Raw genomic sequence first — 24,965 nt, forward strand, 5'->3', positions numbered from 1 at the left:
ATAATCTATCTATATACCAAATCACATTCCAATCCGTTGAACTGTTCAGACGTACTTGTGATGCACTGTTGGAAACTTTGGTGTAGTAATGAATATTACTGGAGTTTCTTCCTAACACCAAATCGTTATTTTTAACACCTCGATACGTGTTTCGATCACCAAGTGATCATCTTCAAGAGGAAAATTAAACAGTTCAATCTTCCACTTGAAGATGATCACTTGGTGATCGAAACACGTGTCGAGGTGTTAAAAATAACGATTTGGTGTTGGGAAAAAACTCCAGTAATGTTTAGACGTGAAAAAGTAAAAACAAAAATATATACATTACACTCATGCATCCTCACAAACTTTACGCATTTATAATATCAGAAGGAATGGGATTATTTTAATCTATTCCTTTCAGTTTTTTTTGCTGATGCTATTCAATATTGTATAAGTGGATACCTATTGATCGATTGACAGTCTTAAATTAACGTAGATTCGAAGCTACTAAACCTAGAATCTTGAAATATGCAGGTAGATCCTTTGTATGGCGTAAATGAGAATCAAGAAAGGGAATCAGGGATTTTCATCCCCCGACGGGGAAAAATGCGAGTTCAAAGATCGTATTGAATTTCGTCAGATTTGAAGTTGGAAACTTGAAGTCACGGATTAATGAAAAATATTGTAACTATTTGTTCAAAACAGTCTGTCACAAACCTTGATGTGACAAACCAAAATCAACGCGAGTGAAGCCGCGGGCAACAGATGGTTTTCTTATACGTATGTATCTCACCTCGATAGTTATCTCTTTTGATTTCTGTTAGAATTTTGGTACATGGGATATTTCTTCCCCGCTTGGGGCTTTGTTCACGAGATCGAGTTGTTACAAGTTAACAATTTTTCTCTCAGACCAAGGTTTTGTATAAGTAGCGGAGCTGTGTTGGAATCAATCGAGTCCTAGGCACTTTGTTGTTTGGGTAGGATATTTCCTGTACTGACGAGAGGTAATACTTCGAAACCGCGGTCTGCTTGGTCCTGCAGCTAGACGAACGAGTAACCTACGTGAGGTATCTCGCATAAATGTCTGACGGATATAATGCAATATCTAGCGTGATATCAGTTGAAGAAGTAGTTGTTTTCCGACAGACGTTCACCTGCGTAGGTAGTTTCGAAATATTCAGTTTCTTATAAAATTAGTCCAAATGACAACATTATATTATCGTTAACATCGATTGTTGTAGCAGCTTGTATAATTTATAGGAACATGGTGGACATACAAAAACGACAGAAACAGATAATTATATGAAATTTATTTAATTTTTATGTCTTTACAGTTTCACTCCAAAACGAAGCTTAACAGTTTCGAAGGTTTTGAACGGCATTTCATTTGACTTGCAATGTCTAAAAATATTTTGATATGAATATTTTCTTCGATTTTGAGTGAGAGTGGTTGAAAAACTTCATTATGATAATCATGCTTATTGATTACAAGAAACTTTTACTTATAGGGGAACTTTAATATATTATACTCATACACATATCACATATTCAAATGGATTCAATCAGAATTAGTAACAAAGGTTATAAATTGAATCAAAATTTGAATTGGAAGGAGTATAATTCCAGGGGAGATTTTTTCCGGAAAAGAAGCTTTTGGTTTGATAAGAGGTCCACAGAAGCTGCGTATATGTTTTCAAATGACGTATTCAGAAGTCAGCGTAGAGATAGGCAACATTTGGAAACCTGTATTCATTCCGAAAACGGTCAACTCCCGCTAAACCGGTGAAGCGAAGAGGTGAATGAGTGGATAGATAAAAGCGCTCGAATGATCTATAAATAGTCATCTCTTGAAGGAATAGTTCAGTTATCACCCGAAGACGATTGTGGATACTGAAAATCGAAACATCGTAAAGCAACTTGATTCGGAATTTTTTCTATTTATTTTTGTTTGCTTGTTTGAATTTTATTTTTTTTTATTTATTTCATTTTACTTTGCGGTCGCTTAAATTTTGTGTCCCGATTATTTTATAGTACAATGACACAGTCATTGTATTTTCATTCCACATTTTCTTTGCTCAATTGAATTTATAGTTCAGCTATTCATTTAAATTTTATTAATTTTTTTATAGATTTCGAATCGTAGTAGAATCATATTAGACAAGTCCGAACTAATAAAAGTCACCATGAAACATTGTTAACCACTTTCAAAGAAACATATGATTACTTCTTCTGCGTGAAGTTCTCTTCAGCAATAGCATAAAGATTTTTTGCCATTGAAGCCCCAGTTTGGTTAACAAGTTCCTGGAAAACCCCTCTGTTCATCTGCAGAAGGACAAACGGATGATCGAATTCTACTGCTTCTCCACCGTCCATTACCAACACCTTATCTGAATCCATGATGGAGTGCAGCCTGTGAGCAATGGTTAATACTGTACAGTTGGAAAATTTTTGCCTTATGGTATTCTGGACCAGAGCATCTGTCTGTGGGTCTACGTTGGCTGTGGCCTCGTCTAGTACTAGAATTTTGTTTTTGCGTACTATAGCTCGAGCAAGACATATGAGCTGCCTCTGTCCCACACTGAAATTGGAGCCGCCTTCACTGACCTTACTGTCTAAACCTTCAGGCAATTCATTCACTACGCTTTTGAGTTCTACTTGTTCAAGGGCATCCCATAGTATCTGAAAATGAAGAAAGTATGAAAAAACACATTTCTGTTTCGAAACTTTCATTTGAATATCGCTTGTAGTCTAGATCATAAGTTGTTTATTAGTTAGTGGGCTATGCTTGAAGTCTTCAAGCATAGCCCACTGACTAATAAGAAAGTTTTTCTCCCTCATTCAAAGGAATCGGTCGAATTTCGGATATGCAGTTGGTTAGTACCTCGTCCACTAGATGGAGTGACATTTTGTTGTTCGTTGCAACTTAGGAAGAGGAATGAAATACTCTGAAAGAATTCCGAATTTCAATTATGGAATATGATTGACTTTAGGTCGATGATGACCGCTATCTTGCACTGACGAGTGGCTAATGAGCCCGAAACAGGTCTGCAAATATGCCTGTTCAAAAATTGAAGGTCGAGTGTTTCAGTTGTATTGCCAGTTGCATATGCAGGAAATTTTCTGTGAAGATTTCTGCACTGACGCTTGTCAGATATAATTCAACGGTATTGGCCAGGGGAGTAGATGTTTTGTGATAGGCGTCAGTTCATTCAACCTACTGTGTCGATGTATCCGAGACTGGCTTGAACGATTAAAGTTCATTTTTTCAGAGTAAACCATAAGTGCCATGTCAGATAATTCCAGTTCAATTTCATGGATTGAGGTGACATTCGATTCGTGATTTCACAGATAGTAATTTACGGTGATTTAACCTAAAAAATAGTTTCACAGTCATAAATAACGATTTCCTCAAACAGTAAAAGGTGTTCGTTTCTCAAAAACTGTTGCAAATACTAGAAATTTGAAAAAATATACTTGAAGTCTAGTAAATGTCCTCAAACGATTTTTATTTTCTCAAACTATATCACTGAGATTCATAGTTTCAATTGAGCACGAAAATATGGGTAAAAACAGGTGGTTTGGTATACGAAGTCTGTTACAAATGAAATGAATTTGTATTTTTCCGAAAAAATATATATATATTCATCAATTTCTATTTTGTCCCTTCCGAAATAGTCCCCTTTTGATATACTATAGGCGGGCCAGCATATGTTCCAATCCTCGAAGCAGTTCTGATATACAGTTCTAGAATGTCTCTGAGGTATGTCAGTTAACCATCAATCCCTATTCTGCCTCCTTCAAAGTAGTGCCCCCCACCCCTGGTATACACTTTTCAATATGGCCTTGAACTCTCTTAGCGATTCGGTTTTTATCTCCTCAATCATCGCAAAACGTCGTCTTTCCATGGATCTCTCCAATCCCGGGAACAGAAAAAAGTCGCAGAGGACAAAACCTGGTGAATACGGTGGCTGAAGCATGATTACGGTGTTGTTTTTGGCCAAAAAATCACGAATGAACGATGATGAGTGAGCAGGTGCATTATCGTGATGCAAATATTATGAATTGTTCATCCACAATACCAGACGTTTCCTTCGTATTTCATAACTTCAAGACAATATTATTGACCATATGACCATGTGGTAAGAACTCCTGATGTACTGAGCTACGGTTATCGAAGGAAACAGTGGGCAAATCCTCAGCATTTGATCAAACTTGGCGTGTCATTTTGGTCTTGGCTCTCCCATTGGAATGATTCGTCAGCAGTTATGACCTCTCAAACCGAATCTGGATCGCTGTCTACATCATTCAACAATTTCTGAGCGATGCACATGCGGCGGTTTTTTTGGTAAAAAATTACCAATTCATGAACGAACTTTGCTGCCAAAGGTTTCATGCCCGAAACTCACGAGTAAGTTACATGTTAAACATCTGAAACGGTGAATATATGTTCAAAACGGGTGTACCAACATAAAAAATTAAAAAAATCACTAATCGAATGTACGTAGCCCTTGCCCTTAAAATTTGAAAATTCACCTCATTTTTTGAACAGACCTCGTACACCCGCGATGCCTAATATTTCAGTCCAACAAATATGAATACTAGAGAATAAAAATATTGAGTACTTGGTGACTGTCGAAATTTTTTATATCATTATTCCCCTTGACTATGCTTCCAGCATACATCCATGATAGTAAATGAACATGACTATGTTCCCAACATTCATCCACGATAATAAATGAACAATTCTCAGAAACAGTTTTTTGATTATGGACGCGTTTCCCTAACACCGTGACTTCATTGGTGAAGTTCATTCCTAGTTTCATTATTCAACATTTTTCTCAGACTGAAGGCTTGTATGGAAAAAATTGATAGTTCTTGAATTGAAGCCTGGATTTTTTTGGAGCTATTCCGTGAAGGCGTTAGTAAATATCAGGAGAAAAGTAGATCTGCAATCTTACGCAGACGACCTTGTCATCTTGGCAAGGTCCACGTCGGGAAGGTAAGCTTGTTATATCCTCCAAAGCACGATGGACGTTGTTCATAGTTGATGCCTGAGGGAGCAGATGTCCGTCAACCCCAGCAAAACTGTGATGATCTCCTTTCCCAGGAGGAGAAAATTGGACGATCTTACGCCACTTTCCCTCAATGGTGAGGTCATTCCATTCAGAACGAGGGTGATGAAAAACTCACCCGGAACGCTCACTTGGAAAAAGCTTTACACAAAGCCAGACTGTTCGTATGAACACATCAAAGGATTTGTGTTGAAACTTGTGGTTTCAATCCCAAACAAATCCATTGGATTTATGTGATGATTGTCAGACCAATGATCACTTAAGATGCAATTGATGGTGGCCGAAGGCTTTGCAGAAAACGACCCAGGCGAAGCTCTCTGGCTTACAGAGACATGCTTGTTTGGCCATCAGTGTTGCCATCAGTACCACACCGTCAGCAGCCACGGAGATCCTTTTAGGTCTACCTCCTCTCCACATTTTTCTAGAGAGAGTGCTGGATGGAGAGCATATAGACCTTGTGCACAATGACAATTATACAAATTAATTCAATGCAGATTGCAACAGACTGTTGGTTTACACTGGAAGTCACAGCATTATGGAAATGACTTATGCTTTCAACTGTCAACTATGAACTGTTTCCTGGTAGAGAGGACTACATCCTCCGGGAGAAGGAAATATTGAGAGCAGATAGTTGTTGGTTCACAAATGGATCAAAAACACCTTCCGGTTCTGATGCAGGTGTTTTCAGTTGCAGACCCAGGACAGAGATATCAACCTGCCTAGGAACCTATGCGACTGTATTTCAAGCGGAAATTCATGCTATTGAATTGTGTACGTAGTAAACATACACAAGTAAATAAAAATATTGTAATTGATCCCTACTACAGTAGGGATTAATTACGATGTCTAACAGGCCTTCTTACAGGTCACTTTCATTTGAATCATCATATGCAGAAACTCAGACTGTCGGAAGACAGTGTGTGTAGCTTCTGTTTGGAAAATGATGAATCTGCAGAGCACAAACTCCGTACCTGCCCCGCTGGGGACCGAATCAGGTTTGAGAGCCATACTGTTACATCTGACCTGAAAGATTAGTTACCATACAAATCAATCGGCTTCGTTGCAATGTGGGGTTCGAGGTCACTTTGGACCTAACCTAATCTAAATATCATTGCTGTAAAATTTTCATATGTTAACGAACAATCCAACATTTTAAAAATGAAAAACGTGGATAAAGCTGAACGGGTAATATTTGAAACATTCAAAAAAAGTGGGAATCTTCCAAAGGATGGAAGAAAGCTTTCAATTACAAAATAAACTCCTCACAAAGATTTGTAGATCAGGAAAAACATTATCTTTTAGGAACAAAACTGGAATATGAAGTCCTATAATTCAATGATTATATAAAAGTATTTGTTCTGAAAGGGATTTCTCTAACAATTTTGTTAAAACAGAAACTCGGTAAAAAAATTATCACAAAAATATGAAAACATCAGTCATTATAATGGGTAATTCATATAAAGAGGATAGGTCATGATGGGCCAGTCACAAAATAGTTACAGCATACTCACTTCATCATCATAGTCGTCAAAAGGATCCAAATTCATCCTAAGTGTTCCAGAAAATAAAACTGGTTCTTGGGGGATTATGGATATCTTCGACCTGAGAACATTCAGTGGAACACTTTTCGTATCGATATCATCAATGAGAATGCTGCCTTCAATATCAACCAATCTGAAGAGAGCTTGAATCAAAGAAGATTTTCCTGCTCCAGTTCTTCCTACTATTCCAATCTTCTCCATTGGTTGGACTCCGAAAACAAGATTCTTGAGAATGTATGAAGTATTTTTGGAATATCTCATATGCACGTTCACGAAGTCAATTCTTCCCCTGTTAGGCCAAGATTTTGGAGGAGATTTTGTAATGATATCCTGTTCTGGAATGATATCTGCGTATTCCTGGATCCTCTCCACAGACGTCATTTGGTTTTCGAATTCGCTCCATTGTCTCAGGAAGTATTGAAAAATTCCGGTCAGACTGATCGCGTGAGTTATTGATAAACCAACATTGCCACCATATGAATCTGAAATAAAGAAAAATTGTGAGCGGAAAAAGAAATTAATTAACTCAGTATATTGTATGATTTTCACCATTAAGTGTTTTACAGAAATCGCGTCACGTGTTACGCTATACAATAGCTTCCTCAAGCGTAAACTGTTTACGCATGAAGAAGCTATCGTATAGCGAAACACGTGTCGCGGTTTTTGTAAAACCCTTTATAGTGAAAATTATACTATAAACTGAATTAATTAGTTTTTATATGGATTTTCATCAAGTATTGGTCAGTTTTATTCAATTATTGAGCAGAGCTTTTTCCAACTTGTAGTGGAATTGAGGAATGGGCTTCGTTGGATTACAATTGAAAGATTTACATTGTTACGGTCGCAGGACCTTTTTAATTGTATGATATACTTTCTAAATAACCACTTTATTCAATATCATAAGAATACAAATTGTCATTCTTGTAACCTCATATCATTTGATAGTACTTAATTATAAACCTATGAGACACTCTAGACTCAATTAGATTCATATTGCTTTTCTCACCATTATATTTACAATGTCCAAACGCACTATTCTGAATTCTTTAGAAGACTAATTTTCATATATCTAGGTTTGAGCACGTGGAATTATGTGTAGTGCATGATCCATCATGATAGAAAGACAGAATGATCTCTCCATGCAGAGATAATAAAGTTAGGAGTAATTTTTATGGTGTTTTTCTTTGTGCATTCATATGTAGATATTTTTTTCTGCAGAAAATTAACACCTTTTCTCGACTGTAGAGTTTACAAAATACATCAGAATGTTCTGAAACCAATATTATGTATTGAAAGTAAGTTCCTCATATGAAGATGAAGAAAAAGGTAATTCAGACTACTATACGCGTCAAAAATATGTGTCAGGTCAGAAAGATATTGTCAGATATGAATGTGATGTGATGAAATCAGGAATGACTAGGAGGCGTTTCTGTTTGTTATATTTTTGGTTAGCTTGCCATCACTGCATCATTCCATAGTGTCATGTTCTACAGTGTTATTATTATGTTTTCTAAGGAGCTTCAGGTTTCTTGATATAAAATACAATCGAGTTGTTCACTGTTTCTCTTAAAGTTGATGTCAGATCTGAAATCTTTGGAAAAAAATAAAATGAAGGATGAATGAAATAATGCAAATGAATGAATAAAAGTGAACTACTGGATCACAAGAGCCGAGGGATTCATCACCAACCAAATGAGAGTAAGAACACAAAAAACTCAAAAGAAAACATCAATCACATAACACATTTTTTTTTAATTTAATGGACATTTGCCTCACGTAGGGTGTTAGCAATCTAAGCCTCCCCTCGAGTGTTGGTGAACTTTTTAACAAATTATTAGAAAAAATTATGAAAAACGTGAATGACTGAACTAGTATTCCTCAACAATTGGATTTTGATGTCAAAATCTATCGTACCTCGACAGGAGTTTATGTAGAAGCAAATTGGGATAATTGTAATATTCTGAGAATAGTTTAATATTCTTAGAAAAACAGTTAATATATTTTGTTGTGAACAATAAACAAATATTATTACATTTGGGTTTTTGTTAATAATGTCAAAGTAGATAATGAAGGAATGAATTTGGGTAATCCGATTATTCTAAGAGCGAAATCCCGAGAAGAAACAACAAAAATTTCATTGTGAATAATAAATTGACTTTGTAATGTTTTCTAATATTATGACAAATAAATTTATAAAAATAATTTTATACAATAAATATTCATTTTATTTGAACTTGACAAAAAATAAATGATACTTGCACAAGAAATTATTCAGAATCCCAATCACTATTTTCTTCTTCAGTTTCGGAACTAGAATCTTCACCTAAATGTATAATCAGATATTCAGTAACTTCGTAAATGGAAGGTTTCGCTTCCAAGAATTTTTATTTCCACTTTTTTGCGTAATCACAGCGTTCCTTTCACTCTTTAGCACTAAATTCGTGAAAAAAGTTGCACATAAATGTTAGACATCCCTAACATGAAACGACATTTTTTTTTTGTCCCACGTATTGCTTTAGTGATGCCCATACTGATATGATGGTATTCAAATCTGTGTGGTGGAAAAGTAATTGTGAGACACTATGTCCATGTTGAGTTGAAATTTCATCAATTTCGAACGTTTTAAATTTTAGGTTATGGAGTGCAATAAGGTTGTACAAATCAGATTTTAACATATTCATTTCAAAATGAATATTTTTAGTCCTCAATATTTCTATCATATTTTGTTTTCTACTAATAAAAGTTGGTGCTTTTTTTTCTGAACATTGTGATAAGTCGCATTGTCAATAACCATGACTCAATTTGGAAATTGAGTGGGAATTGATTTTTCTACCAACTATTTTATATAATTGGTAAACTTTATTTCATGATGGTAGTATCCGGAATTTGAATTTGATTCACAAATCTGTTGAACATTGAGAATAATGCCCTTCTCGCTGCCAGCATAAACAATAATTAATCGTTGTCCTTTTGAAATGGGCCAAGCTAGTCCTTCATTGGAATTGTCGTTCACAGACCATATACCCTAGACGGTTCACGGCAATGCTAGACAACAGAGACGGAAAAAAGCGCCATCTGAAGATTTGTATCAGTACCATTGTGATGGACGCGGGATATTCAAATGTTGTATATAGTTGGAATATTCATTTCATTCAAATGTTTTTTGGAAATTTCAGCGTATTGTTTAGAGTCTCAAGGTACACTTCATATTGAGTGTTGTGTGGACTTTAAACAATACGCTGAAATTTCCAAAAGCAATGTAAAAATTATAGTTAGAACAAATTCTTAACCATTGCTTTATGTTGCAGGGTGATAAGGTTTGAAAAAAACAGCTGAATTATTATAGATTTTTTATTCAGAACATTTCAACATTGAACATTTTGTGTGATTACATGTTCAGGTTGCTTAGAATTCTTTTTCTTTATTCTGTTTAAACGAATTTTATTGGCTTGTAATTCAATTACACTTGTACCTGTATACAGTTTCGATTTTCCCTGTATAATTTGATTTACACGCTTGCACCGATTATGTGTGATAGTTGTTATGGTGAATTTCATAACAAATTGAATTATATTATTTTCATGTTGCCTCTTATTGTATTTTCAATTATACGAATTGAATGTTTGGAGTATGGTTGTTTATCTAAACAATATCTAAACAAGTTAGAAATGATAATGTTGGGTAACACAATCTTCTAGTGAAAGATCCACCATATTCTCTAAACGAAATTAACAAATTTTTGTGTGAATGATAATTCATTGAGAACATACAATTTGATATATGTCTGTATATTTATATTCATTACCTTCAATACTGTGAGAAGATTCGTTCAATTCTGAAATCTCAATGACTAACTCATTAAATTGAGTATTTTCTTGAGCAGAACTATTTGAAGACTTAGATGTTGATGGAGTATCATATACGTCATTTAGGCCTGTTGAACCTATAAAAAAGTCTGTTTCATTTAAGTTTCACGAATTAAAATTTTTACTCACCAAGAAGATTTAGAGTTGGAACAGCGTTCCCAAATAACTTGTGAGACCAAGCAGAAATGTATTTTGCCTCAAAATGACTATCACACAGCCTTCTAGAACCGTAAACTTTTTTTGGGTCCATTTTTCATCAGTTCCAAGTTATTAATTACCAGTATCCATTTCTTGAACCTATTTATATCTTCATCTGGATTAGGGAACGCATGTCTAGATATACTTTTGCAATAAGGAACGCAGCATTTGTTGTGGTAAACCATTGTAAAACAATCAAAATGATGAAATAAATAATCACTATGGTACACAGTCAGACAACAACACATGAATGACATGAGTCACATAACCATCTTTTACACAAACCACAAGAATATATGTGGGTCCGTGACATAAAACCAAAGAACAAATTTACAGTGCCATCTTAAGATTTGTATCGGTACTAAAAAAAAGATTCAAGATGAAGTAACCTACGTGAACCGTCTAGGGTATATAGTCTGTGTTGTCGTTCCAACAAGTAACAACGGTTTGCGAAGGATGAGAGTATATTTCATCCATATGTACAATCGTTTTGTTTGATTGTCCGTACGATTCAGTGACACGTAAAAAAGCTATTCTTAATTGACGAATATCATGTCTCTCCATTAATATTTCTCTATTTGTTTCCGTTTTTCTCTAGCGGAATCCAATCGATTTTACTACTTTACGAAGAGAATCTTCTCCACCTGTGTATCCAGTTTCTTTAAATTTTTTTGAAATATTCTGTATTGTAGGCTCAATTTTGTCAGTGGTATAACTATTTATAATAATCCTACGTAACAAACTTTTACCTGAGTTGTCTGAATCGGTTTGAGGCTGTTTCCTATTTTTCGTTTCAATTGGCGATTTGAAAGAAGAACTTGCACCTCGTTCTATAATCTTTGTTGTGTAACAATTCTTCGAATACTTCTTTCTGAAACACCTGTTGCAGCAATCACTCTTTCGTACAACTAATCTACTGGAATTTTAAGTACCCCCGACGTCTTTTCTTTCTACATATATCTGAATATATTAGATACAACTTCACGAGTTTGAATTTCTATATCATGTTTATGCAATTTACTTCAAAACTCCATCACTAACTGAATACGGTCCTGAATTTGAACGTTCACGGCTCCAATAATCTAACAGACAGAAAACAGGTTTCTACACATCTACTGCACATCTTGAGAAAAGGGCATCTCAACGGCCGTGATTCAGTCCAGCAACCTACACTTCTTTTCGTGTTTCCAGTATAGATTGACCCACAGCTACAATGAATCCGGTATACCTCGGGTATTGCTAAAGCTCTCTAGGGTCTTCAGCTGACTTAAAACGTTGCGTTGTTTGATAGTTTTTATTGGTCTTAATATTGGTTCCACGTCGCGTTTCAAAGCATTTCTCGTGTAGAGCTACATGTTGGAGAAATCGTAATTTTATTGGTGGAATAAACTTGGGTTACGTGATAGGTGGAATTGAAATAATCTGCAAAAACTTGTTTGAAGGTGATTGACAATGTTTCGTGATGAATTTCACTAGTTCGGACTTCCATTGTCTATTATAAAATGATTTGAAATCCCTGAAACAAGTAAAAAAGAATGATTAAAAAAGGATAGTTGAAAATAACAATTATATTAAGCAACAATAAACCTGAAATGAAATGATAGTGAAATAACCTACAAGTAAAAATATAATAATTGAATAAATAAAAAATAAAAATTAAAGGGATGCAAAAAAGAAAATAATAAAAAATAAAAAGTGTAGAGATTCCAAGTCACGTTAGTTCACGACGTTTCGATTGTTGGTATCTACAATCGTCTTCGGGTGATGACTGGACTGATTCCTCCGAGAGATGACTATTTTTATAGGTCGTTGAAATACTTTCACTTTCTCTACTTTCCATTTTCCGCTTCACTGATTACGTGAGAGATGACCGATTTGGCGGGAGTTGGTCATTTTTCGTTTGATGATGGGTTTCCATATGTTTCGTATATCTACGCTGGCCTGGCTGAATACGTTGTTGGACAACATGTATGCGGCTTCCTTAAATTTTCTCCTGAACCAATGTTCCTCTCTGTGCAAGATCTCAGCTTGGGACCACTCGATGTTGTGTTGATGGGTCCAAACATGGTCTGCTATTCCTGATTTGCTGGTTTCTCCTCGCTGTGTGTGCTTCTTGTGCTCGGCAATGCGAATATTCAATGGCCTCTTAGTTTCACCAATATAGGATTTTCCGCACTCACAGGGTATCCGGTAAATGCAATTCTTGGAATCGCAGTCCGCGTTTGGGGGCCTGGTTTTCGTGAGGCTGCTACGGATAGTGTTACCGGATCTGAAACAGGTTCTAATGTTGTACTTGGAACCAATTCTTCTTATCCTCTCCGATAATCCTCTGATGTAGGGAAGTGTAAGCACTGGTTGTGACGGCTTCTCTTCCTTGCGAGGCTCCTGCTGTCTTTTAGCCAAAGTCTTTTCTACCATCGCTTTGGAGTATCCATTCCGCTGAAGATCATTTTTGATGATGTCTAGTTCCTTCTCGAGACCTTCCTTTGTATTACAGAGCCCAAAAGCACGGTCTAATAGAGTCTTGATGATTCCTCTTTTTGTCGATTGATGGTGGTTGGATTCGTGGTTCAGATACTGTCCCGTATGAGTGGGTTTTCGGTATACAGATGTTTCCCACTTAGTGTCGGTCCTCTTCACCAAAACGTCTAAGAATGGCAATTCATTGTGGATTTCCTTCTCCATTGTGAAAGTGATGGAAGGTCTCACGCTGTTGATGTGTTTCAGAAAGGCGTCTAGTTCAGTATTCCCATGGTTCCATATTATGAAGGTGTCGTCAACATATCTCAACCAGACTCGAGGTTTCTTGTGAGCTTCTTCAATGGCCCGAGTTTCAAACCACTCCATATATATGTTGGCTATGACTGGTGAAAGTGGCGATCCCATTGGCAGTCCCTCATCTTGTGTAAAGAATTCGTCCTTCAGTTGGAAGATGAGGGACTGCCAATGGGATCGCCACTTTCACCAGTCATAGCCAACATATATATGGAGTGGTTTGAAACTCGGGCCATTGAAGAAGCTCACAAGAAACCTCGAGTCTGGTTGAGATATGTTGACGACACCTTCATAATATGGAACCATGGGAATACTGAACTAGACGCCTTTCTGAAACACATCAACAGCGTGAGACCTTCCATCACTTTCACAATGGAGAAGGAAATCCACAATGAATTGCCATTCTTAGACGTTTTGGTGAAGAGGACCGACACTAAGTGGGAAACATCTGTATACCGAAAACCCACTCATACGGGACAGTATCTGAACCACGAATCCAACCACCATCAATCGACAAAAAGAGGAATCATCAAGACTCTATTAGACCGTGCTTTTGGGCTCTGTAATACAAAGGAAGGTCTCGAGAAGGAACTAGACATCATCAAAAATGATCTTCAGCGGAATGGATACTCCAAAGCGATGGTAGAAAAGACTTTGGCTAAAAGACAGCAGGAGCCTCGCAAGGAAGAGAAGCCGTCACAACCAGTGCTTACACTTCCCTACATCAGAGGATTATCGGAGAGGATAAGAAGAATTGGTTCCAAGTACAACATTAGAACCTGTTTCAGATCCGGTAACACTATCCGTAGCAGCCTCACGAAAACCAGGCCCCCAAACGCGGACTGCGATTCCAAGAATTGCATTTACCGGATACCCTGTGAGTGCGGAAAATCCTATATTGGTGAAACTAAGAGGCCATTGAATATTCGCATTGCCGAGCACAAGAAGCACACACAGCGAGGAGAAACCAGCAAATCAGGAATAGCAGACCATGTTTGGACCCATCAACACAACATCGAGTGGTCCCAAGCTGAGATCTTGCACAGAGAGGAACATTGGTTCAGGAGAAAATTTAAGGAAGCCGCATACATGTTGTCCAACAACGTATTCAGCCAGGCCAGCGTAGATATACGAAACATATGGAAACCCATCATCAAACGAAAAATGACCAACTCCCGCCAAATCGGTCATCTCTCACGTAATCAGTGAAGCGGAAAATGGAAAGTAGAGAAAGTGAAAGTATTTCAACGACCTATAAAAATAGTCATCTCTCGGAGGAATCAGTCCAGTCATCACCCGAAGACGATTGTAGATACCAACAATCGAAACGTCGTGAACTAACGTGACTTGGAATCTCTACACTTTTTATTTTTTATTATTTTCTTTTTTGCATCCCTTTAATTTTTATTTTTATTTATTCAATTATTACATTTTTACTTGTAGGTTATTTCACTATCATTTCATTTCAGGTTTATTGTTGCTTAATATAATTGTTATTTTCAACTATCCTTTTTTAATCATTCTTTTTTACTTGTTTCAGGGATTTCAAATCATTTTATAATAGACAATGGAAGTCCGAACTAGTGAAATTCACTGCAAAAAGTTATTGTAATGAAATAGTTTACCACACATCGAATCTATAGCACGTGCGTTGAAGAAATAATGTCAGATTGGTACAATTGATCTTCATGAAATTAACTTACCGTTTTCGATAAACAAAATGCTGACCATCACCAGAAAAATATATATACTGCAATGAAAGTCCAACCAGAACCCAAATCCACGAGTCGCACTGAGGAACGTGACATATGCGGATGTGTAGGAATCTTGAAATCTGTCGAACTCTCTGGAAAGAATTTTTTCTGCACCAAAGGCTCGGACGGTAGTCAATCCTTGAAGCGTAGCTGCAAGATGGGTGTAAACAGGACTGCGTGCTGGGAAAAAATAAAAAATGAAAGTGGAAGTGTAACCTTTGGCATGGAATGAATCGTAGAACCACTATTTTCAATCACCAGGACTTCAAAAATTTTAAATAGTATTCTTTATCTCATAAAGTTGCTAACTTGCTTGGTGGACGCGCGTCGGGAAGAGTATTGAAGTCCTGGCGATTGGGAAAAGTGCTCGTTCTTGAATAAGTAAAAGATAGTTATTTGAAACAATATACTTGATGAAAGAGAATTGAAGGGGATTCATTCGGCTCACTTACTAATAGCTTCTATGCGTTTTATATTCCTGCTTGATACCAAAAAGGCTTTCCTCATGAAATAAAATATCAAGAGAATTATTAGGCTAGGAATCATCATCCATGGATTGAGTATAGCGACCATCAAACATGTAGCAACCACCAGAAAACCAACCTGAAATATTTTTCATTGTTTCACTAACGATATGAAGCAATATTTTTTCACATATGCCAGTCTCAATCCCGTACACTGTAGGTTAATGTACTGACACCTATTAGAAAACAACTACTCCCCTGGCTAATAACATGAAAGGCGTTGAATTATATCCGACAGGTGTCAGTGCAGAATTCCTCACTAAAGACACTACCTTGCACTGATGCGTGGCCAAACAGTCCGAAACCGGTCTGCAAGTGTGTTTCAATAATTGGAAATATATTGCAGCAGTTGAATTGCCAACCGCATATGCAGGAATAACTTCAGAAGGAAATTGGCTCGCACTTTCGAGATACCTGAGACGTTATTTCTGAGATACTGAAGCAAACTGTTTAAGATTTGAAATTGAATGTAAAATAATCATCATCGAATTTATATACATGAACATCAAATACAGATTCAGTGTCATCATTAATGTCTGCAACATATGAATTTTATTTTCGAAAGACACACAGGAAATTTGACGTCGGTGTAATTCAATAATGGTTCAGAAATACCTCTCACTATCTGACATTTTTTGGAAAAAAAAATCAAAAATGTCTTTCTTTTCTGGAATTTCGAAAAAAATTCATTCGAAGGAGATGATTTCTTTGCAATTTTATGAACTTTCACGAAATTTGATCCATTTAGAAAAAATCCAAAACAAGCGCATTTTTCAGACATTACAACTGCAATTTTCTTCTTGACGCCAGATGATTCAGATTTATCTTCTATCACCTAGGATAAAGATCACATTTTTGGGGAAACATCTCATAAGAAATAATTTCATATATCAATTCTCATTTGGAACCTAAATTTGAAGGAACGACATCATCAAAACGTTTGAAATTTTTTCTTCTGGCATTTGGTGAATACGACACCAAGTAATCTATGTTCACTAATTACACCTTCAGCACAGGACCTACGATAGATAGGTAGCTGGTATGAACGTTATCGTTGAAATTTCACAACATAGTGGGGGTTTCTTAGATAAAATGGTTCATGGCGATAAAGTGGCTGAATTTTTGGGAACAATTTTGGATGAATCATCAAGCTGGAATTTGTATGTCAATTGTGCCTGCAAAAATCTAAATAAAGTATTTTTTGCGATCAGACAATTGAAAAACTACATTGACCAACAAAGTCCATTGGTAATATATAATATTATGCTATAGCTCATTCTCATATCATGCTCAATATAATGTCTTGGGGTTGTGACGGAGAATTCAATTGATATCCATGATATTGATAGCGCAAAAACGCATTGAGATTTTGATTTTCAATTAGGAATATCTGTTCGAAAAATGAGGTACATTTTAATTTTTTTTCTGTCCCCTTCCAAGTAGTCCCCCTCACCTCTGATATGCACTTTTTGATATGTCTTTGAGCTCTCTCACCGATTCGGTTTTTATCTTCCCAATCGTCGCAAAACGCCATACATTCATTGGTTTCTTCAATCTTGAGAACAGAAAAATATCGCAAGAGGCCAAATCTGGTGAATACTGTGTCTGTGGAATTATTATGGTGTTGTTTCTGGACAAAAAATTATGAACAAGGAATGACGTGATGCAAAAGCCATGAACTGTTTGCCCACAACACGATACGTTTTCTTCGTATTGCTTCCCAAAGGCGACACATAACATCAAAATGATACTCCTTATTGGCTGTACAACCATGTGACAAGAACTCCTGATTCACTATGCTACAGTCATCGAAGAAAACAGTGAGCAAAAAGAAAAGCAAAAATTTCCGAAAAAATTGCAGTCGATATGCCGATATCCTCAGCAACTCTTTCAATAGTGATTCAAAGATTCTACATAATAATTTGCCCCACTTTGTCAACATATTTATCGGTTGTTGGTGTGCCTGGGCGTCCTGGGTGAGCGTCGTCATTCATATTTTCTCGACCTCCTGTGAAAAATTTTTGCCAATTATAACCATTTTTCTGACTCAGAGTACAATCACCGTATGCCACTGTCGAAATTTCAAGTGTTTCTGAGGATCTTATTCGATTTTTTACACGGAATTCGATGATTTCATGCAATTTTTTTATTAACTTTTTCCGATTGCTGACAATCGCCTAACAACTAAAACATTTTCAACTTTTATGCCAATCTCCAACAAACTCAACTTGCCCAGCAGCTGAAACTGTGAATGTGTTCGGGATGAGTGCACTAACATAAAAATTAAAAAATCGTTAATAGAATGTACTTAACTCGCGAAAATTCAAAACTCACCTTATTTATTGAATAGTTCTCGTAGACGTGGCTGTAAACTGTTACTTTTGAAAATGAAACTATTATCAGCCCCATATATTGGACAATGATTCATCTCTAGAATGTGTTAGATAATTATGTTTCATTTCTATAATTTTTTTCCACCTACCAATGAATTTTCATCATTTCTGGGAACAAATTCATCAAATCGAACATATAATCAAAATAAGAAATATCTGAGCCTATCATAACCATAATTGAAATCTATTTCAATCAAACATTCCAACATTTCGAAACAAATCCAAGAGAATTATTCATCGTTGATATTTGATGAGTATCCGAGATGCAGTAATTGCACCAGAATGAGAGAGATCGAACTATCTTACAAGAATATTCATATATTTTTTATTGTGTGAGATTTTCACTAAACAGTTCTACAAAAACGCAACACATGTTTCGCCATGCAATGGCTTCTTTGGGCGTGTCTTTACTAACTATATTCTACATTGTCAATGCTCAATATACCTAATTTTATAATTTGAAGTACCTACATTTCAATTACCTGAGTTTTACCTGAGTTGTAATGAATCAAATTACCTGAGCTTATGTCCCAGTTTCCACATTTGAAAAAATATTCAGTAACGGGGAGTTATTCAATTCTAATTGATCATTCAGTAAATTACCCGAATTCTTGAATCTATCTATTTCTTAACATTCAAGAAGATTGCGTTTCAAACTTTTCTCTTCTAAACGTCGTATTTATGAATAAACTCGTATCCTTCTGCTATGAAGTGGTTTGCAAATGTGGAATTAGTTTTTAATTCACAAAACTACTTCTATGCTCTTTAATGCTTTGGTAAAACGTTCTCTCTGTTTGGCCAATATACAGTTTTATACCGATAACAAAGTTTTATCTTTATTGTTTCTAATAAATTCACTTAGACTATTATTTCTCCTATAAGCTATAATCTAACTGTAGTAGAATTCTACTCACCGATATGGTTTCCCCAAAAGTCGATGGTATGCCTTCATCAACAATTCCTATGTCTTTAGAAAATCTGTTGAGTATTCTTCCTGAAGGGTTGGAATTGAAGAATCTCATAGTCGAGTGCACAATTTTACTGAACATTCTATTATGTAGCCTAGTGGAAGCATTCAAACAACTTCTGAAGAATATTATTCTTATCAGGACTGTTACAGAAACAGTCGTTAGTATCAAACAAGTATAGATGATTAGTGTGTTGTCAGGAGTTAGAATGGGCTTCAACCAATGTCCAGACCTAAAGTTGATTGTATTTGTTGCTACATTTCGAGTGATACTATTTAATGAGCTATCAACTGGATTTGATGCTGAAATGAAGGTATCATTTCTTTGTTTTGACCTCATTTGCTCCAAGTTGACCCTGAAAATCATTCACTAAAAAGCTCATATTTCATCGATTAGGGTTATCCACAATTGAATCGCATAATCAGTTACCTGAATAGAATATTATAAATTCAAGCACGAGAGGTGAAATATCAAAATGTTATAGGTTGATGTGCGATGAACGTCCACCTCTTACGAATTTACATAAAGTGCTGTTCAACGGTAAATAAATAATTCATTTTTATAATCATAATCAGATGGAAATTTCAAATTTTCAGGTTATCGGCCGGTGTAAAAAGTTTGGCTAGAAAATAATAGGATTTTTCACATCTTTCACCTCCTTCAACATACTTTCCACCACTATCCATGCACTTTTCTATCTAGACTCCACGAAAATACACATGGAGCTGAATCTGGTGTCTGTGGTGGATGTTCCAATACAGGGTCCCATGTTTGATTCCAAATGATTTAACAATCAGTGCAGTGTAAACTGAAGCATTGTCGTTATGAAGCATCTACGACTTGTTTTTTCACTATTCTGGTTGAGTTTGTTTCACTCGCTCACAGAGTATGGCCAGAACATCGTGCCAAATATTGTTCATTCACTGTTTGCCCTGCGATAAACAAATTTATATATATAGTTCTATGGCCAAACTATAGGAAGTACCTGGGCGTGGATCATCTTCTAGTATTCTGGCACTTCTTTGAACTGTTCTGTCTTGCGAATTCACAGAGTTTCACTGTAAATTTTACTTCGATACGTTTCTTAATTGAAACGCCTATCATTGTCTTGGCGACCGGAGAAGGGATGTCAAGTGACTTGTCCGTATGGTGTATGACCTCAAGATTCGCACCATTTGTCTCATAGAAAACCAACTCCGTTATTTTCTAGACTAACTCTCTGCAACTTGACCAAACAGTCACATCAGAGTATTATTGCGGGAAAATCAACGAAATGTACCGAAAACTGCATCAGCAACAGCCGAAACTGGTCAACAGAAGAGGTCCCATGCTGTTCCATGACAACGTTCGTCCGCACGTTTGACAAATTACCGTTCGGAAATCAAACGAATTAAGCGTCGAAGTTTCGCCTCACTAATTATACCCCTCAGATCTCTCGTCGATCGACTACCATTTTTTCGAACATTTCGAACTTTCACACCGGTAGAACCTCCGCCATTCAAAACTAGGCAAAAACGGCCTTTATCGACATCGAATTCAGAGAACCCACTGTTCATGCTGATGAAATCAATTGGCTTGTGTTATGTTAGCAAATGTGTATTGATTCAAATAACACTTATTTAGATCAAATTGAATGAGTATTCACTGAGATATAAGAGTTTGAAGTAGACTCATAAAAACTGATAAAACTTCTGGAACAACCCGATAGCATACACTATCAGACTGAAATTAAACTCAACAAAAGTAAAATCAAGTATTTCAGTACCTACCATATAGACAAAAAGTAATCAGTTACACTGTCAAACATTTGACCAATAGTGTATCCCAAAAGTAGAAAAAATATTTTGCACCATCCACCTCCTGATCTGAGGTAGCTTTCATAAACATGCCAAGTTACCTTTCCACTCGCTTTGTTTTCTTTCTGGTGGATTATGAGTGACTTTTCATCGTCAACGTCATCTTCTTTCTCAACAATTATTTCCGTAGGAACCTCCTCCTTCTTCTCTACTTCTTTTAGTTCTTCTAGAAGTTTCGTGAAGTCGCAATCAGAATTTTTCAACTCGTCGAAGGTACCTGAGGAATGAATTCGGCCATCTTCCACTAAGTAAATGCAGTCTGCTTTTTTGAGGTATTGTAGCTGGTGTGTTACGAGAATGACGCATTTGGTTTTCAAGTATTCACAAATGCATTCTTCGAAGAGTTGTTTGCCAACTCGAGCGTCTACAGCTGATAATGGATCATCCAAGAGGTAAATGTCTGCTTTTTTGTAGACTGCTCTTGCTAGATTTATTCTAGCTCTTTGTCCCCCGCTAAGAGTGACACCTCTTTCACCTACAAGGGTTCTGTCACCATGGGTGAATCTAGCGAAATCGCTCTGTAAAGCGCAGACCCTTATAACTTCATCGTACTTTTTTGGATCATAATCCTGCCCAAACAAGATATTTTGCCTGACACTAGCTCCAAATACCCATGGTTCTTGTGAGGCATAGGATATAGTTCCTTTTACTCCTACGGAACCTTCAGTAGGAGTAAGCTCTTTCAGAATAACGTTTAGAAGACTCGTTTTACCGCCTCCTACCGGACCCACGATAGCTACCAGTTGATTGTTGGCCACGTGGAAGTTGACTCCTTGCAAAATGTTCTCAGGTAACTTCTTCACCCACTTAGCCGACATGTTTTCTATGCATATTCCGATTTCTTCCCCCACGAAGTTTGCCAACTTTTCAGTTTCGATTCCGTTTGAGATCAAATTATTATCAGTCACATCGGTTTTCATCAGTTCTTCGTATAATAAGAATCGTTGTATTCTCTTCACAGAAACTCTTGCTTCTGCAAGAAAGGTGAGACCTTCTGTGAAGAAGGTCAACAGTGATAACCTGAGTACTCCATAGAATACAAGCACTGTGTAGGTATATTTGGCAGAAAGTGTGTTTCCTGTTAAGACATATGTGAAAATACTGACAAAAACGGCAATTTTCACGGAAACAATGGAGTAGCTCCTCGTGAGCGCTCTGACTGTAGATGTTTGTTTAATTTGGTGTACTTCTTGTCTGAAAAAAAAAATGAAAAATCACAGAGCTTGCTGAAAAAAAATTAATGAATACGTGAATAATATAGTTTTTTCTAGTACAGTCAATCATTTCTGAGACTTTGAGATATCAATCTACGCAGGCAACGCAGAAACAATTGATGATATCTGCCACAGTAGCAGACAAAACGTTTTGTACTTTTGATTACATTTAACTATGATCTATCAGCCTGAAACAGATGGTGTTCGACTGTTTACTTATCATGAGAAACACCAAGTTATCTTGAGGAGAAACAGTATCGAAAAATTTTCAGGAAAACTTCAATAAACACGTTTATAAAAATCGGAGTAGATGCTAAAAGAAAACATGTCTTATATTCCTCTACATTTTAAGTTAATAGCTGTTTTTGCAATTATATAATCTGCGTTATAATTGCTTATCATCATTTTTGAATCTCATTCATTATCTGGCAGATGATCCCCAAAAACTCTGTGAGTTTCTTCAAATTGTTGATACTGTTACGAACTCACCGTGTTTCATCTACGCACTAGTAATAAACTAACTAATTGATGAATGATGCGATCATTCAAATTTGATAATTCATATGTACACAATCACACAAACTTCAACTGAATAAATACTAGTCTTCATAATAATCGCAGCATTTTATGACTAGTTGCGGTTCATTCACTCGATCGCCATTGGCGTAACATCACATGTCCGTCGCCAACTTTCTGGAAAGTGCAGATACACGAAATATTTGACAGGTGAGGGTATTCCATTTTTTCCACCTCGACCATGGATTTTTTCTATTGAGTTCATCAAAATTAGCGATACCGCTACGAACTAATGGATTATTGGAACGATCATTCAGATTTAATGATTTACGTATACATATACACAATCAATCGAACTACAACTGAATGAACACTATACTGGGAACAAACTTTTTGATAATCACACCATTGTATGACTTGTCAGTTGCAGATCATTCAAACAATAGCCATGGGCGTAACACCACATTTCCGTCACCAACTTTCTGAATAGTGGAGATTTTACGGAATATCAGACAGGTAATCCAATTTTTCCCTCTTAAACATGAATAGAAGTAACTTTCTTAAATGTTACTTTTTCGCTTAATGAAATAATAACTGGATGATCAGAGACCAATTCATTTCACGTTATAGCATTCAAAAATGGCTAGATCGATACATAATGGGATCCAAAACTCATATTTTTTGCGCATTGCAGATTTAACGTATTCAAAAATCCTTTATTGTGAGATTTTTACTGAACAGTTTCACGAAAACGCAACACGTGTTTCGCCATGCAATGGCTTCTTTCCATTGTGTTGCATTTTTGTAAAACTGTTTGGTGAAAATCTTACAATGAAGTGTTTTTTGAATACGCTAGTTACGGATTTTCATCAATCATATACATTTCAGAACACTTACAATACAAACTAATCGGCTTCGTTGAGAAGCTGGGTTTATTTGGTCCAGTATGAATAGGTGTGAGCCACAATGAACCCTTGCGGGTTGCAGTGGAGGGTCGAATAGACCCACTCACTTTGGACCTAACCTACATTGCAGAACTGAATATTTATCGACGATAAGACTGTCCCAAGAGGTGGCCGTAATGGGAATGTGTATAGAAAGTTTAGTACGAGTTGATTGAACCAAAGTGGAGATTTAGGTTGTGGGATGGAGCTTATAACTTTGGAGCTTATATCAACTTTGGAATTCGACTTACCTTCTTATAATTTCAGCCATCTTACTGAATTGTTTTTCCCATGTGTACATCTTGATAACTTGTATTCCAGAAACAATTTCGTTCATGAGTCGAACTCTTTCATCCGTTCGCGTAGCAGTGCGCAATCTGTATTTTGATATCAACTTCGCTAAATACACTGGAATTGAAAAAATAATGTTTCAAACAAAGAATTATAAGAAAATAAATATTTATCTTTCCCAACTACCTACACAGTTGATTCTGGTAAATACCTTCCGGAAAACAACTACTTTCCAGACTAATACCACGCGGGATATTGAATTTACTCATCAGTGCAGAAAAGATCCGACCCAATCAGCAGAGTGCCTGCGACTCTATTTATTTCAAAGCGGCTCGACTGCATATATGGAACTTTCGTCTAAGAGAAAAATTGTTAACTAGTAACTGCTCCATCTAGTGGACAAATCCCCGATTGTGACAGAAACATTCCATGTAGCAATACTCTAACAGAGATCAAAACGTGTTTTTTTCAAGGACAACACGTGCACTACAGGAACATTCTCAAGGCGCCCTAAGAGCGGTGCCTGTGCGAAAGTAGTGATTCACATTGGATTTGAATCGCTAGAGACTGAATACATTCTATTTTGAGTTATTGTGTGCCATGGTGGTGAACCGTACAAATTCGGGGAGTGGACCACTCCAGGCAACATCTTCCTCTTTGAAGACCTAGGACCCCCAACATTGGGCATGAGACTGCCTAACGCAGAAACTATTCTCTCTTCTTTGAGGATACTTTAAGATAGGAAAGACCGAGGCTATAATTAACAAAAAATATATTTTTAGTTGTAGCTAAGAAATAATTCAACATTTAGACTTGGGGCAAGTATTGAAAGGAGTGGTAGAAATTAACATAGGTTATGCTGACTAATATAAAGAAAAATGAATATATTAGGACATATTTTTTTATTAATGAAAGTGAAATCAATACAGCCTTGCAATTTTATAAACTTACAATAACAAAATCACAAAATATCTGAACATAAACGAAATCTCAAAATACGTTTAAATATTTTAACGTAACAAAGTAAAATCTCTCCAAAATAACTTAACGCTTACTGGAAATTACTGAAAA

The 24,965-nt window shown here is 36.3% G+C and overlaps 1 protein-coding gene across 1 annotated transcript in view; it reads right to left on the reverse strand.

Annotated features, from left to right (window-relative positions):
* Nucleotides 1–1,272: 1,272 nt before the first annotated feature.
* Nucleotides 1,273–24,965, reverse strand: part of LOC111507849 (ATP-binding cassette subfamily C member 4) — a 39,325-nt gene continuing 15,632 nt past the window's right edge. Inside the window, exons 5-11 of the mRNA XM_074174988.1 lie at nt 23,855–24,011; nt 20,843–22,123; nt 19,020–19,428; nt 15,641–15,791; nt 15,138–15,368; nt 6,566–7,077; nt 1,273–2,661 (exon numbers count right to left, since the gene is read on the reverse strand). Of these exons, the coding sequence (XP_074031089.1) occupies nt 2,203–2,661; nt 6,566–7,077; nt 15,138–15,368; nt 15,641–15,791; nt 19,020–19,428; nt 20,843–22,123; nt 23,855–24,011 (3,200 nt within the window). The 3' untranslated portion in view covers nt 1,273–2,202. The remainder of the gene's footprint in view (nt 2,662–6,565; nt 7,078–15,137; nt 15,369–15,640; nt 15,792–19,019; nt 19,429–20,842; nt 22,124–23,854; nt 24,012–24,965) is intronic.

Source organism: Leptinotarsa decemlineata, unplaced genomic scaffold, assembly GCF_025532065.1.
Source record: "Leptinotarsa decemlineata unplaced genomic scaffold, Ldec_3_MD MMD2_tig00000882_RagTag_RagTag, whole genome shotgun sequence".
NCBI lineage: Eukaryota > Metazoa > Arthropoda > Insecta > Coleoptera > Chrysomelidae > Leptinotarsa > Leptinotarsa decemlineata.